This window comes from Osmerus eperlanus, chromosome 4 (genome assembly GCF_963692335.1).
Source record: "Osmerus eperlanus chromosome 4, fOsmEpe2.1, whole genome shotgun sequence".
Taxonomy (NCBI): Eukaryota; Metazoa; Chordata; class Actinopteri; order Osmeriformes; family Osmeridae; genus Osmerus; species Osmerus eperlanus.
Genome location: NC_085021.1, coordinates 12,716,320 through 12,731,747, shown reverse-complemented (window position 1 = coordinate 12,731,747; position 15,428 = coordinate 12,716,320). Strand labels below are relative to the sequence as shown.

The window sequence follows — 15,428 nt, the reverse complement described above, 5'->3', positions numbered from 1 at the left end:
AGCAGTACACAGCTATCTGTGAGCTTGACAGACTGTATAGTAGAGCCCTCTTGTGTCTCCAGTAAAGAGCTATAAAGACAAAGGCTCCCTGGTGTTCACGCTGCTGTTGGGCCAGAGCTAGTGATCTCTGAGCAGACTCCACAGTGAATGTCTGGTGTTTGACCTCCCACTCCAGAAACACCTCCCAGTCTTCATCGTCTGGAGCCTGGACAGGGGGGGTGTTCTCCCCTAGCCTCCCAGTCTTCATCATCTGGAGCCTGGACAGGGGGGGTGTTCTCCCCTAGCCTCCCAGTCTTCATCATCTGGAGCCTGGACAGGAGGGGTGTTCTCCCCTAGCCTCCCAGTCTTCATCGTCTGGAGCCTGGACAGGGGGGGTGTTCTCCCCTAGCCTCCCAGTCTTCATCATCTGGAGCCTGGACAGGGGGGGTGTTCTCCCCTAGCCTCCCAGTCTTCATCATCTGGAGCCTGGACAGGGGGGGTGTTCTCCCCTAGCCTCCCAGTCTTCATCATCTGGAGCCTGGACAGGGGGGTGTTCTCCCCTAGCCTCCCAGGCCACGTGATCCATGGAGTATCACCCAAGAATCTCTTGCAGCGATCTCAAAGTGGTCACATTTGGATTCAGACAATAGATACAAAAGCAACAACATTTGTCATTTGCATGAGGTGAAGACTGGTGGGGTAGAAAACGATGTAGACACAAGCCCTTTCGGTGATTGGTCACACTGTACCGTTCATTAACACTGAATTTAGTGTGAAAGTAATGTTCCAATACCACTCCTCCACTGTCCATTGCCACTCTCCCTCCTCTCTCTCTTTTTCGATCTCTGTCTTTATCTCTCTCTCTTTCCCTTCTCCAGTTTCCTCTAGTCCATGGTGTTATTTAGCTGTGGTGTGGCTCTGAGAGCAGGAGCCCCAGGGAACCGGAGGGTTCAGAAGGGGCTGTGCTTCTCCTTTCTCTGGGCCAGCATGGGCTAGACTGGCTGACAGCTTCCTCTCTTTCTTTCTTTCTTTCTTCTCTCTCTCTCTCTCTCTCTCTCTCTCTCTCTCTCTCTCTCTCTCTCTCTCTCTCTCTCTCTCTCTCTCTCTCTCTCTCTCTCTCTCTCTCTCTCTCTCTCTCTCTCTCTCTCTCTCTCTCTCTCTCTCTCTCTCTCTCTCTCTCTCTCTCTCTCTCTCTCTCTCTCTACAGAGACAGAGGCACTAACAAGGGTTCTGGGCTCCTACTAAAGTCATGCGTGACCCTGGAGTTCAGTCATCCACTACTAAAAAGTTTCTCCAGTACTGTGGCTACTTAGAACAATCCTCCAAACATTGTAGGAAGAAGTTGTAAATGCTTTGTTGCTTTGTGTGTGTGTGTCTTTGTGTGTGTGTGTGTCTTTCTCTCTCTCTCTCTCTCTTTCTCTCTTTAGAGAGTGATAACTCCTCTAAACTACTATCATATATTGTGCTAGAACCAAATGTATGGTACTGTACATGTTTGCACATTGCACAGTTGCACCATTTAAGTTCATGATGAAAACATGATTAGACCTTTTACAGCTCTTTGTGTGTCCACCCCACACAATCCCCCCTGGGTCTCAGTGAATGAACAGTGAATGGCAAGCTGCCAGACAGCCAGCATGCCGACCCACTGTCTCTGTTGATTTGAGGCAGATGAGGAGCGTGCAGCGACACCACCAGACGCAAAGTGGTTAATGATGCGTGGCTGAGTTGACAAGGGTTACTTAGAAAGAGAGAGAGGTGGGGGGTGGGAGAAAGAAAGAAAGAGAGACTCGGTTTGAGAATCGGTTGATTATTGTTGTGGTTCATAAAGCTGTTAATGTTGATGACGTAGTTTATAAAGTCAACAATCAGACCGAAGGGACACCGGACTGAGGCTTTTTTCACTATATTATAATGTAGTTTAATCCAAGTCAGAAACAAAGAAATTGCAGAGTTATTGCTCACATATGACCACTAACATTCTTTCAAGCTGGAGAGAAAACTAATAATAACTGACGAACAGAATTTCGGCATATCTTGAGTCCTTTCCTCATTGCAAGATGTGGTAGGCTTCCATTCTACTGTACTACACTATTCAATGGTTCAATGAATGAGACTTGTGAACGCGCTTTTTTTAAAGTGAGCGCGCATTATCTTTCTCCAGCTGCCGACTGGCCGAGTTCCACGGCGTTGAAGAGGGGAGAGGGAAAGAATAGGGGCTAATGGTACAGCGCTCTATTGTAGCAAATTACGATCAGTAAAAAAACTTAATGAGTCTCCAACAGACAAGTGGCGTGCGTGACTGTCCCGCCGCTCAGCTTCAAGGAAAAAGAGGAATAAAGTCGGGAACACCGTTTGAGGTCATAGTCGAGTGAAACAGCTTCCCTACTGTTTGCAATCCAGCGTTAGCGCCAGGAAGAGGGAGGTTTCTGCAAAGCAGGAGCAGGATAAGAACTTTCGTCAAAATGCAGGGGGCTTCGACAACTGGTAGGTCAATAATATAACTTATTTTGGTTCGTGCCATTATAGTTTATAATCATTCATGTTGCGCACGAAAGTTACGTGTTTCTCAATAAAGACATCTGTCAATATTTGATCTCTGTAAATCATTGTTCGACCAATAAATCTCAAATCAGAAATGTGCGGCACCAAGTGTGACCAAATGTATTTAGTTGGTTCATTATTAGTGTATAAGCATACACTTACATTTGTACTTGATGTTCTTGAGAAAGAGAACCAGATACTTATGCCAATGTCACTATCCACGCCTCACAAGAAGCGGGTGGCCAACAGCTTGGGCAGCTGACGGGGCAAGAAGTTGGGTTCGATACAAAACCCCAAGGGGCAGCAGCCCTGACGTCATCATTACCCCAGTGCAGTGCAATTTGAGACATAGCTGTCCTCAGCCTTTCTGTCTACCTCTTTCTCTACACAAACGCACACAGTGATATCTTTGACAGCGTCAATGACGGCAAATAAGCTATTTGTTATATTGTAGGTTGACTGGAAATGAAACCTTGTGATCATGACGCTCAGTGGTAATGGTGATGAGGATGATTGTGTATGGTCTGAAGGTATACTTATATGCTGAAGTTGGCTATGATGAGGACTGCTATTTTGCTCATGAGATTGATATGCAGGCTCTTATCAGGAGGCCAGTATGCAGACAGCAGTCAGTGACAGACTGTGTGTGTGTGTGTGTGTGTGTGTGTGTGTGTGTGTGTGTGTGTGTGTGTGTGTGTGTGTGTGTGTGTGTGTGTGTGAGTGTATGTATAAAGCCTCAGTGTTCTTCTCCATGTGAATCCCCCATGCCTGATGCCTCACACTGAGGAATGTGATTAGAGTGTGGAGGACAGCAACCAACTGGAGCAGGAAAGGAGAATCTCTTGAATGGTGTGGAATAACATTATAAGTGTGTGAATAACTGTGTGTGTGTGTTTGTGTGTGTGTGTGACAGAGAGAGAGAGAGTTTCCGCATTGGGTGAGGAGGATCACTTACTGTGCAATGAGATTAGAGGTGAAGAGTGACCTAAGTGTGAGCATTGGTGTGTGCACCCCAGGAAGATAGAGCTTTGCTATTAAGGTATACGAGTGTCAGGGCTCTGCTATCTCTTCAGAGATGTATAGTCCTGAAGAGGTTGTTTCTATATGACATTGGTGCAAACTAGTCGGATTGCTCTCCCCTGACTGGCACTTCTGAAACTACAGGCAAAGGCCATGTGTTCTATAGGGCTTATAACCAAGAGGGACTTTTCTTCACCGGGCCAAACTGTACTATAGACTTACTGTGAGAACCTAAACTGCATTAGACAAACTAAATCTTAGCACAGACATGTAGATGAACCGATAATGCTCAGACAAAGAGGCACACAGACTAACCAGTCGGGACAGAGAGAGGGAGAGAAGGATGGAGTGGTGATGGGGTCGTATGAGAGGTTGGGGTGGAGAAGATGTGTTTGTTGTGGGACTCTGGGGAAGGATTGATCTGGTATCCTCCCGGCTGCTTTCCAGCAGACCAGCAGTCTGTCTTCTCTCTCTCCCACACACACACTCTGTCTCTCTCAGGCTAGCAGACCTCTCCCCTCCCTCCCTCCCACACCGTCTCTCCCTCTCCCGAGATCTTTCTGCCCCTTCCTCCCTTCTATTTCTCTCTCTCTCTCTCTCTCTCTCTCTCTCTCTCTCTCTCTCTCTCTCTCTCTCTCTCTCTCTCTCTCTCTCTCTCTCTCTCTCTCTCTCTCTCTCTCTCTCCTTCTATCTCACTATCTCTCTCCCCTTCCTCAGCTGAAGGGTCAGATGAAACATGAACATAGTTGTTCTGATGCCCGACGCTTCCCCCCCCCCCCCCCTCCCAACGCTTTCCTCCATGTGGGAAAAACAACCCCTCTGAGCCATCTCAGCCGGGTGTGTTTGGGTGAATCGTTATGTCAGTGTACAAGGAGGGGGCATGGGCATCCTAAAATCTCTTCTTCAGTCAGTGTGAAACATACTTTGTTTTTGTTTACTGAGGCACAGCTCTGGATTCCACATTCATGTGCCCGGCAGTGCATCCGCAGTGCATCCGCATCTTCCACCTGTCTGCCTGTTTCTCTTGTCTGTCTTTCTGCCTCTGTCTGTCCGCTTCTCTGCCTGCCTGCCTGCCTGCCTGTGTGCCTGCCTGCCTGCCTGCATGACCGGCTGTTTGACAGTGTGAGGAGCAGCTTGTATTGGTGCAGAGGGTGAATGTGGGTTGTGTTAGTGGGTTAGATGCAGGACAATGGCCTAAGCACGGCAGCCATCCCAGCATGCCTTGTGCTGGCTGACTGTTTATGTTATTTATTATTAACAAAAGCGATTGGGTCCGTCTGTGTTTAACCAAGCCTATGTAAACATCTCTCCTCTGTGTTAAATAAACAGTGAACAGAGTGTGGAGGAGAGGAGCAGGGGAGCAGGAGGAAGGTGGGGTATCTCCCTGTTCTCTCATTCTCACTCCCTTTACTGTTTCCTACTAAATCTCTCATGCTTAATTACTTCAGTGTTCTTCCTCTTTCAACAACCGGATTGGGCATCAGAGTTCCATGCACAGTCTTTTTCTTTCCTTCTTCCCTTAATTTTTCTCTCCTTTTCTCTCCTTTTCTCTCTCTCTCTCTCTCTCTCTCTCTCTCTCTCTCTCTCTCTCTCTCTCTCTCTCTCTCTCTCTCTCTCTCTCTCTCTCTCTCTCTCTCTCTCTCTCTCTCTCTCTCTCTCTCTCTCTCTCTCTCTCTCTCTCTCTCTCTCTCTCTCCCCTCTCTAATGGACAGCATGACATCCAGAAGCTCCAGGCTCCTACCCTGTGTCACTATGATTTTTCAAATGGCATTCATTGTGTGGGTCTATGCATGTGTGATCGAGAGAGAGGGAGCCAGAGGAAGCCCTGGAGTGGGCTGCTTTTTTGTGACCGGCCATAAAAAAAGAAGTCATTTTTCTACTTGTTGTCCGGAAGGAACAGAAGCCCTTGTCTGGGCTTGCTAGTGGAATGGACTGTGTGTATGCGGTTTGTCTGTGTTAGAGATTTGCACGCAAAGCTCTAATTCTGCTTCACTGGTTACATGACAGGATGTCAAATTGTGACATTCAGAGTGACAAGAGTCTCTTTTTTGTCCTTTGTATTCTATTCTGATATGCAGTGCAGTCAGAGTTATGTACGGTCTGTTCATTGTGTGAGACCTTTTTTTTTACGTGTTGAAACGACGCATGGTGGGAATGAATGAGAGGATGAACATGAACCTGATGTGGGGGAATGAGGTGCGTTGTTAAGGTGAAGAGTGATCCGCTCACAGCTCAGAGGAATGCTAGACGAGTTACTCAGACAGAGTTACACCCTGCCTGACAGGCTCTTCTGGGATTGACAGCTGATTCGCTGTGTGTGTCTGTGTATCTCTGGTTGTGCCAGTCTTTTCGAGGATTATCATAGTTTTCACAACAGGGGACACATTTGAACCAGTGATTAAAGCTATTGTTACCTTGATTCCCATTTCTCAATAGACGGTTCTTGACTCAGATCTGTCTTAACTGGAATTTGTGCTGACAATACACGTGTCTGTCCTCCATATGCACTTGTTTAGGAGGCTAGGTACATGATGTGTGGTTTATATTGTGATGGAGAGTTATGAGAAGGTGTTTAGGCTTCTGTCAGAGCAGTGTTTGATATTAGGATGTTTCTGTCCAGAGCTACAGTCTTCTCAGAAGGTCACTGTGTTTATACTTGAGGTCCCTTCCAGTAGGGTACGGCTGGGACAAACACATCCTGCCCCACACACACTGTACACACTGTACACACTTTCTAACTTTCACACACACACATTCACACATTCACACACACATTCACACATTCACACCCACACACACACACAGGGAGCGGAAGTGACCTAGTTTCCATAAATGTTACCAACTGTTGGAGTCTTCCAGAGATGGACTTAATTGTATCTTATTTCCGTGCCACCCAATAAATAAGACCCCCTACTCACCAAGCCGTTGTCCCTCCATACACACACAGAATGATGAGAGCCAGTTGAAGTCGGTTAAGCAGAGTGGGTGTCTCCACACTCCTTTCTGCGTGTCTCTGCTCCCCAGGCCTGGTGCTGTCTGTCTGGGTTGGACCTAACCCCATGATAAAGGGAGGGGGATTTTCCTCGGAAAGTCATATGGAAAGAAAAAAAAAACTTAATAGTAAAAGCATGTTCCATTTTTATTCTTTCCCTTTGTGTGTGTGTGTGTGTGTGTGTGCGTCTCTCCCTCTCTCTCTCCTCCCCCTCGCCGTGTGTGTGGTTTATGAGTTGTGCTCCGTCTTGCACACTGAAAGCATTGTGTTCTTCTTCTCTGATCATCGAGGACCTTGCTCCCCACTCTCTGGAGCAGACCTTCCTGTACACACAGGGGTGAGGCAGGGGAGGGAGTGGGGGAGGGAGGAGAAGAGAGAGGGAGGGAGGGAGCAGTCTGGGATGTAAAAGAGGTGGAGGAGGAAACACCTGTGTTAATGTGCCGTGGAGCTGACTTCAGGCCTCCAATCATCAACAACAACATTATATGGTGGTCTCTCTCTTTTCTCTGTCTCTCTCACACACACACACAAACATACTCACCGTCTTACCCTTAATCAGTCATTCACAGACATACAGCCTCTCACCTGACATGGGCTTTAAACCATGTTGTAAATGTGGCCTTACTGTTCTTGCTGATAGCAGCTAACAAAGGAGTCTATGTTAAGTCCTCTCATTTCCTCTCCTCTAGTCTGTTTATACCCCTCTGCTCTGAGCTTTATTATCACTCCTCTTCTCTCTCTCCCCCCTCTATCTCTCTCTCCCTCTTTTCCCCAACTGTGTATTATTCTTTCTGTAACCCAACAAGACCAGCTTACCATTTTTCAAATTTCTCAGCTGCACACTTCACACGCATCTCAGTGTGCTGAGCATGGCCTCAGGTCCTGTCAGTCTGATGGAAACTGAACTCCTTTCGTGGTCTACTGCTCTGCTCTCTCCCACCAGTCCCAGCCTGCCTCCTCTGCCCCACAGGCTCCAAGCCTGTCAGGTGTATGTGAGTCTGAAGCACCATGGGCTAAGAAGAGGGACCCTTTAATGGATTGACAGTGGAGCACAGTGTAGAATATGTCAACTCACTAGTAATGTCACTCGAGTTGAGTGTGAGCTCTCGTGGAGGTTAACAAAAGAAAATGTCCTTGAAATTTGAATTGCTGTGATGTATTTAGTCTCACACTGAGGGTGACATGTGACTGGTGAGGAAATATTCTATATGAGTTTTAGTTGTAATTTCATTGTTGGCCTGTGAAACTTCTATTTGGCCACTAGGTGACACCATAAGGCAGCTATAAATGTGTACAATGACATCCTCTGTCTTTCTGGAGTCTTTCTGGATAGTTTATTATGACATTGATCAATTCATAATGTCTCCTTTGTATAGTTTTACAGTGCAAATACATAGAGTTATGTTCTTCAATAGATTATCAACCATGAAGACCATTCTTCTATGAGAAACTTGAGATTAACTTTTTGAATTTAGAACACAGAGACACAGAGTTTTGTGAGAAGCCTGTCCTTGCTGAGACGGAGATAATGCTCAGTGAGCTGACTGGCGTGAACTGGGATTCCTCAGGTTCCAGGTCTCAGCACTCTTCCTCTCTGGGTGTTTTACTCCGAAGGTCACCGTGACAACAGCAGACAGATTCTCAGATAGCTCTGCTTCCTCTCTGTCCTATTATAGTCAGCCCTCTTGGTCAGCCATCTATCGTGTCATACTATACTTTTGTCTCTCTCTCTCTCTCTCTCTCTCTCTCATACAGTACACTCTCTTGCTCCTCTCTCGTGTCTCTCTTACACTCTATAGATCTCACTTCTTTACTCTAATGATTTTGGGATACTAGATAGGGCCTGTTAGGGGATAAAGTCTTTCAACTACCTTTTATAATATGATAGGGGCGCCAGACAAAAGCCTGTAAGATGACTTGCATTTTCTCTCGCAATATGACAGTTAGTGCCAAGCCTGCAGCTGGCCGTGCTGTGCAGCCTATCTGAAGGCCCCATCTAGATCTTCCTTCCTCTCCTGGGGGTCTCACAGGGACTGACACGGGCTACTCTCTGCCCCAGTGTCCGTTTCCCCGCTCCCAGCCCCCTGCCCACCTCCTGCCTGCTCATCCCAGCCCCAGCACTCATCACTGGGCAGTAGCAACACCCAGGCCCTGATGAGGAGATGAGGGCTACATCCCCACAGATGGATCCTCTTCCTTTGGCCTCCACACATCCATTTCCTCCACAGATATTTCAAGCTCATATACCCTCATTGAAGCACCAATTCACTAACAAGCAGTTCATTCGATTAACAACAACCCAGCCAGGCTAAAATGTATTAGGACAACAAACTGCCTGAGGCAGCTTTGCAGCTGCTTGTGTGTGTGTGTGTGTGTGTGTGTGTGTGTGTGTGTGTGTGTGTGTGTGTGTGTGTGTGTGTGAGAGATACTGTCTACGCCTGAAGGGCTTTCTCTGTCGTACCTCCTCCACATGCATCTAGCTCTTTGGTGGTAATTAATTACCTCTGTGTAAAAAAGAAAGAAAAGTGAAATATAAAACACATGTATCCAGTCTAGCTTCTATCTACCACAGCTTGTCAACATTGATTAAGTGGGATCATTAAGGTAAGGAACCCACACACTCTTGTAGACACACACAAACACACTCAGCTCCTCTACATGTGTTTGTGGTTGGCTGTGTTGCTTCCCAGTAAGACGTGTTTTACACTCGTAGCATGCGAGTGACACCCAGTGACACACTCAGTGGGGCATTCCTAATGACAACACACGACAACACAGTCTTTTACAGTAAGGCAGCAAAAGAGGGCCACAGGTTTGCGTCACTGTCATCTCTGTCCTTATGCAAGGACAGAGATGTGTCTGAGATGCTACTCTCGCTTTCATGCCTGCGGCTCCTGGAGCAGTGAGAGGGAGTTCACACACATCAGAAGCTTTACACTCTCTGTCAGCTCTCTCAGCTTGCATAAGTCAACACACACTGTTGACAGACAGTGTAGCCTGTTCCATAGCGTTTCCAATCACGCCGAGTGGGATTCAAAGTCTGCACAATCATACTGCAGGAATCTAGAGTAAACTATTTATAGTAGAAGTCTGAAGAAAACGATTGAATCAATCTTAGCCGGCAGGCTTTTACTTCAAATATTACCGTAGCTTATGATTTCTTTCGAGTAAATGTTTCACATGCTCTGCAGATTGAGCCTCCTACCCTGGCCCCTCAGTGTAAACTGTAGAAGTTAAATGGTATTTTTGGGGTGAGGTCTGGCCTATTGGGAGTGATCCATCATGTCACCTGACTGGCTGGCTGGTGACAAATGTGCCTCTGTGTGTTTCTGGCTAGAGACAGTCCCTTCAGAGACTTCCAGAGTCGGGGACACATCCATCACCTGCTGCTCCCTGCCTGGCTGCATATGCACCAAACCTAGCCTAGTACGACACCTCACACACATGCACACATGCAGATACAGAGCTATCACTGGCACATCTGTGCCAGAGATGGTGGAGGGGATGTTGGAGAAAGGGTGGTTGCATTTTGATCATGTAGAAAAAATCTGTCCTGTGTGATTGGATTTGAGTAAGTCTATGTTGAGTTGGGTGTGCATGTGTGTGTGTGTGTGTGTGTGGTTGTGTGTATTACCTTCTGTTGATGCTGGGCTGGTTAGAGCTTTTACCTGCTCTATGCCAGATGTCCTACCCCGCAGCATCATCTCTCTCTCTCTCTCTCTCTCTCTCTCTCTCTCTCTCTCTCTCTCTCTCTCTCTCTCTCTCTTTTTTTCTCTCTGTCTCTCTCTCTCTCTCTCTCTTTTTGTTCTCTCTGTCTCTCTCTCTCTCTCTCTATTCGTCTCTATCTACTCTCTGTGTGTGTCTCTCTGTGTATCTCTCTCTGTTAATCTCTACTGAGCTGTGTGTAATCACAGGCCATCTGGGCACTGTAGGGAGATGAGCTTGCAGCTCATCAGAAGCCCAAACCCCACTGAGGATCTCACGACACACACATGCACCCACACACACATGTACACCCACACACACATGCACCCACACACACATGCACCCACACACACATGTACACCCACACACACATGCACCCACACACACATGTACACCCACACACCCACGTGCTCACACCTTTAATAGGACCACAACACACAGAAATGGAACATCACAGGAATCATATCTTTTAGCGACGCAAAACCCAACACCTCCACACTTTAGCACATATTAAAAACAGGAAATCACACTATATCTTTCTCTCAAAATCGGCAGATAAACAGCAGCAATCTTAGTTACAGTGTGTGAGAGCCAACACAAAGCCTTCATGGTATTTATTTCATGCTTTGTATTCCCTGAAATGCCTCCAGGCTCCCAGCTCTAACCAGTCCCATACTGATCACCAGTAATGATCAGACACACTCCTCCCCTACTACACAGCTAGGCCCAGGGACAGTGTGTCCCATCCCCTGGGGTACCAGCGGCACATGGAGGGTGTAGGGATGGGTATAGAGTGCTTGAAGGGGGGAGTTGAGAGGCACATGGAGGGTGGGGGGGTGTCTCTGGGGGTTGAGGGGCACAGAAGGGGATTTGCACGTCCCCCAACGTTAAACCGTCACAGCCTGGGGCACTCCGGCTTTTCTCTCTCTTAGTTTTCTCTCTTTTTTTTCACAGCTTTCCATTTTTTTTGTTCCCTTGCTCTTGTGCACCTCACGCTCTCTTATCTACATGCTCCTATCTTTCTCTTTCACTCTTTCCCCCCCCCATCCCCTTCTAGCCCTGGGGCCAGGTGAAGCAGCGTAGATCTACATCAACTACAACACATCCTGCATAGCCTGGCCTCTGGTGCCAGTGAAGCCGCAGGTCTGATAGTTCTCTGTCAGCCAGCACAAGGCTGGATGGATTACCCAGCGCTCCAACCTCTTTGTTATTCAGATATGGCCCCTCCACTCCAGCAAATCAGTTTTAATATGAATAATAAATTAAAGGCCCCACCAGTGGATACAATATTAATGATCTCTTACTCTTTTAAGAGACACTTTGACTTAACTGCGGGGAGGATGGAGGTGGGGAGTTCAGAACGATCTTACCTTGGTTTTTTTGAGAGAATAGGTTAAAGTCATTCTCAACGTCAATTTGAGCAGGAAATGATTTTGAATGGCTGGCTGACTGGCTCCAAGGCAGACTCACAACACTCATGTCTGGGTTTAGTGCATTATCTGGAGTGGAGTTGAATGAACACATGCAATTGGCTGCCTGTTCACTTAACCACAATGCCATGTCAGTCTCCCAATCTTTAGCTAACCCTCTTGCTTTCTGTTACATGTAGAATTTCGGATCCAATTGCTCAGTAAGTATAAAGTGTGTGTCAGTGATATGTGTATTAGTGAGTGAGTGAGTGAGTGTGTGTGCGTGCGTGTGTGCCTCCTGTTGCTTTGTCCTTCCTCGCCCTCTCCCCCCCACTGAAGCCAGCTTGGATATTGTGTGTGTGTGTGGACATGCATAGGGGTGTGCAGTCTGCAGTAGCTCATGAGCGTTAGTGTGTGGGGGGTTGTGGTTGTGGTTGGTCTCTCTGTGTGTGTGTCTCCATGTGTGCCCTCTGTGCTTTCTGGAAAAATCCAAGAGTCCTGCCTACATGCTTTGGAATGTGAGATGGGTCTCCATGACGACGGTCCAGTGTCCTCCTTCCGGCTTCCATCCACATGGTGCACTGAGCCCAGAGATGGCCGGACTGAGTGTGCCATGGCGTCGGCTCATTGATTGATTTATGCTATTTAGAAATCCATTTACTTCTTCATCTGCCCAGTTCTCAGAGCTCAGTATCAGGTCAGACTGGAACTAGGTTGTGTCCTCAGTGAGCATGGGAGGCAGGAATCCAGAGTTAAAACTCTGTGTGAAATAGGGCTAGGCTACACAGTCTTTGAAGTTTAGGCATTTCTCAAATACAGTGTTGTTTTCCTTTTGTGATGGAGGATGAGGTGTGTGTGTGCGTGTGTGTGTGTGTGTGTGTGTGTGTGTGTGTGTGTGTAATTGGGACATGTGCCTAGCTCTCCTTCGCATTCTCTCTCAGCCAAAACCACACACACATTTTATGCACACACCTCTCTCTTACACACATATTGCCTGTTAGATATTGCCAAAAGGGAAGAATATTCCTTTAAATTAAAGAAACAATGTTTTTCCATCTGTCTTCGTGATCGCGTGACCTTTTAATGTGTCCGTCATGTCTAGTAATGTGTTGGTCTGTATGTACATGCATAGTGTGTGTGTGTGTGTGTGCGTGCGTGTGTGCCTGCTGACCTCCTTCAGGCAGTTGAGAGACAGATGCTATACTCTGGTCAGTGGAGCGGATGCGTGTGAAGCCTGAGGTTTAGACTGTAACAGTGCTGTATACTATAGTAACTCTCCACTCTGCAGTGTGTGTGTGTGTACAGTTTGTTCAGAGTAAGCCCCCACACACACTGCAGTGTAATAATGATTCTTGCGTAGTTGTTTCTAGAACATGTGAGTTTACATGGTCCAGCACTGATGTTGATGAGTGTACAGTAGAGGCTGTGGTAATGGGACAACAGGGTACATTCCTTAGCCCTGTTCCCACCATCATACCCGAGTTCCATGTCGAGTCCTCAGCCTGCACCATGCAGGTTCTGGGGCTGTGCTCCTATGAGACCTGCTACATGGATGCCTGAGGTTCTCCGGTTGTGAGCTGCCAGGTCTGGTATCTCCAGTCTTGCAGAAGTGAAGGGGAGGTGGCTGGCTCGCAGGATGGCGAGAGATTTGAACATTCCTCTGTGCTTCACAGTCTTTACATTCCTCTCCCCAGTGTCAGGAGGCGGCACAGGGCTCAACTGGAGGACCAGTTATCCACCAGGATTCATCCGTTTTGTTTCCCAAAAAAGGCTAGATGTTTGATTCAGGCTATTTATGAACTGTTTCTCCCCCTCTTGACTCCTGAGTGTGTGAGCAGATGTTTCGCCCTGATAATAGCTCCTCACTGCAATGAGGAACAGCACCTGCCGTGAATGATGCAGGACATGATTTACATGCATGAAATAAACTCCTTTACATAGTATTATTAGAAACCTACAGGTAGGTCCAGACACTGTGAAATGAATTAGATTATCTTTCTGCCACCATCAGCACAGAATCAGCCTACTGAGGATTTGAATGCTCCATTTCCCTCAATTTTTTTATAGGACTCCCCCTCCCCCCTCTCGTCCCTCCCTCTCACTCTGTTCTTCTCTTGATCAACACCCAGCTTTTAGATCGCTGTTATGAAGTAGGAAAGGGGATTGCTCTGACATAGTTTCCATGGTAATCTGTTGGATTCATTGCGGACCGTCTACGCGGACATCGGGTGATGTCACCCGTTCTTTCAGACCAGCCCCTCACCCGGCTCACCCGTAATCGTATGTGCATACGAAGAAAGCAGGAAGCAGCTTGTGCGCGTCACCCTGCTAGCTTCTGTGAGCGGTCTGTCTGAGGTCCCACAGGGTAGTGCTAGACACCAGAGATCCCACAGGGTCCAGAGCTGAGGGCGAGCCACCCAGTCCATGATTCATTACACACCTATTACTGGGATAAAAAGACACCAGTGTGCTCTCACGTCATCACGTTGCTTCCCATTATCAACACCTAAAGCCATCACACCCAAACCTTCCCCCACTCGTTCTCCCAGTCACACGAGTACATGCACCAACACACTTCCCCCATTTTTCATTCACCACTCCTTTCCTCTCATTCTCTCTCCCTTTCTCTCTCTTCCCCCTTCCCTCTCTCTCTCTCTCCCTCTCTCTCTCTCTCTCTCTCTCTCTCTCTCTCTCTCTCTCTCTCTCTCTCTCTCTCTCTCTCTCTCTCTCTCTCTTGTGATTGCCTTCCCTCTCCACTCCTTTCACTCTCTCCCCCCGCCCGCCCGGTCGTCATTAGTTTCCATGGTGACGGTAGGGAGGCATTATTGCCGGCTGAGAACTGCTTCTCCCCTCCTTTCAGAGTGGCGGCGGCGACGGCAGTGGAGGCATTGTTCCCTCAGCCGCTGTGAATGGCCCCGGGATCAGGACAGGCACAGCACAGGACAGGAGCACATATTTGGGCCAGGACAGTGCGTTTGTGGAGAGGGGGAGGAGACGAGGAGGGGAGGAGAGGAGGAGTGTAGAGTGTAGAGACAGCGTGGTGGAGACTTGGGCAGAGTGAGTCAGAGAGAGCCTGGAGTAGTGGACTCGTGCTGTCTGACTGGAGAACTCACAGCTCAACCATCCAGGCTGCCTCCGCGTGGCTCTGAGGACACAGCGCTAGGCTAGACTGGACACAGCCCTGGGACTGGACCGTGGTGTGTGTTGGGAGGGTGTTTCAGGCTGAGAGAGAAAACACTGAGGGCAGATGGCAGAGTGGGCTTAACTGGTGAGTTCTACTGATGCTTCAGAGCTGCTTGTGTCTCTGTGTTTGTGTGTTGGAAAGAGAAAGATTTAGAAAGTGGTATGTTTGAGCATGTGGTTGTAAGTGGAAATGAGTGCTGTGGATTCTGATATGGCTCCAAATATTTACGATGTAGTTGTGAGTATATATACACATGCCCTCAGTGTTTATACACTCTTTGAAGTAAGCCAGTAATCAGTATTGTTGTTCTGTAATCTTTGTGTGTGTGTGTGTGGTTATGTTTTCTCAGAACCTATCGTATCAAATGACGTGTGTGTGTGTGTTCGGCCCCTATACTTGAGCCTCTGTCTGGGTTGTGGGTGGTGTAGAACCTGTCTGCTGAATGTGGGCTAATTCTCACTGCCGTATGAAATATAGATACTGGCCTGCATCTTTAATTGAGCAACTTGCACTGGGAGACATTTTCTGAACCCTTGATTCTTGTCATGTTATTCTAGTGAATTTTTGAGTGTATGTGTGTTTGTGTGTGCAAAAT

The 15,428-nt window shown here is 47.6% G+C and overlaps 1 protein-coding gene across 2 annotated transcripts in view; it reads left to right on the top strand.

The window, feature by feature from the left end:
- The first annotated feature begins 2,167 nt into the window (after nucleotides 1-2,167).
- fgd (faciogenital dysplasia) overlaps nucleotides 2,168-15,428 on the top strand; it is a 40,816-nt gene continuing 27,555 nt past the window's right edge. The window contains exon 1 of one of the 2 annotated variants that reach the window (XM_062459188.1): nucleotides 2,168-2,466. In XM_062459188.1, coding sequence (XP_062315172.1) covers nucleotides 2,445-2,466 — 22 coding nt within the window. In that variant the 5' untranslated portion in view covers nucleotides 2,168-2,444. The remainder of the gene's footprint in view (nucleotides 2,467-15,428) is intronic. The other variant, XM_062459187.1, reaches the window with a different exon arrangement.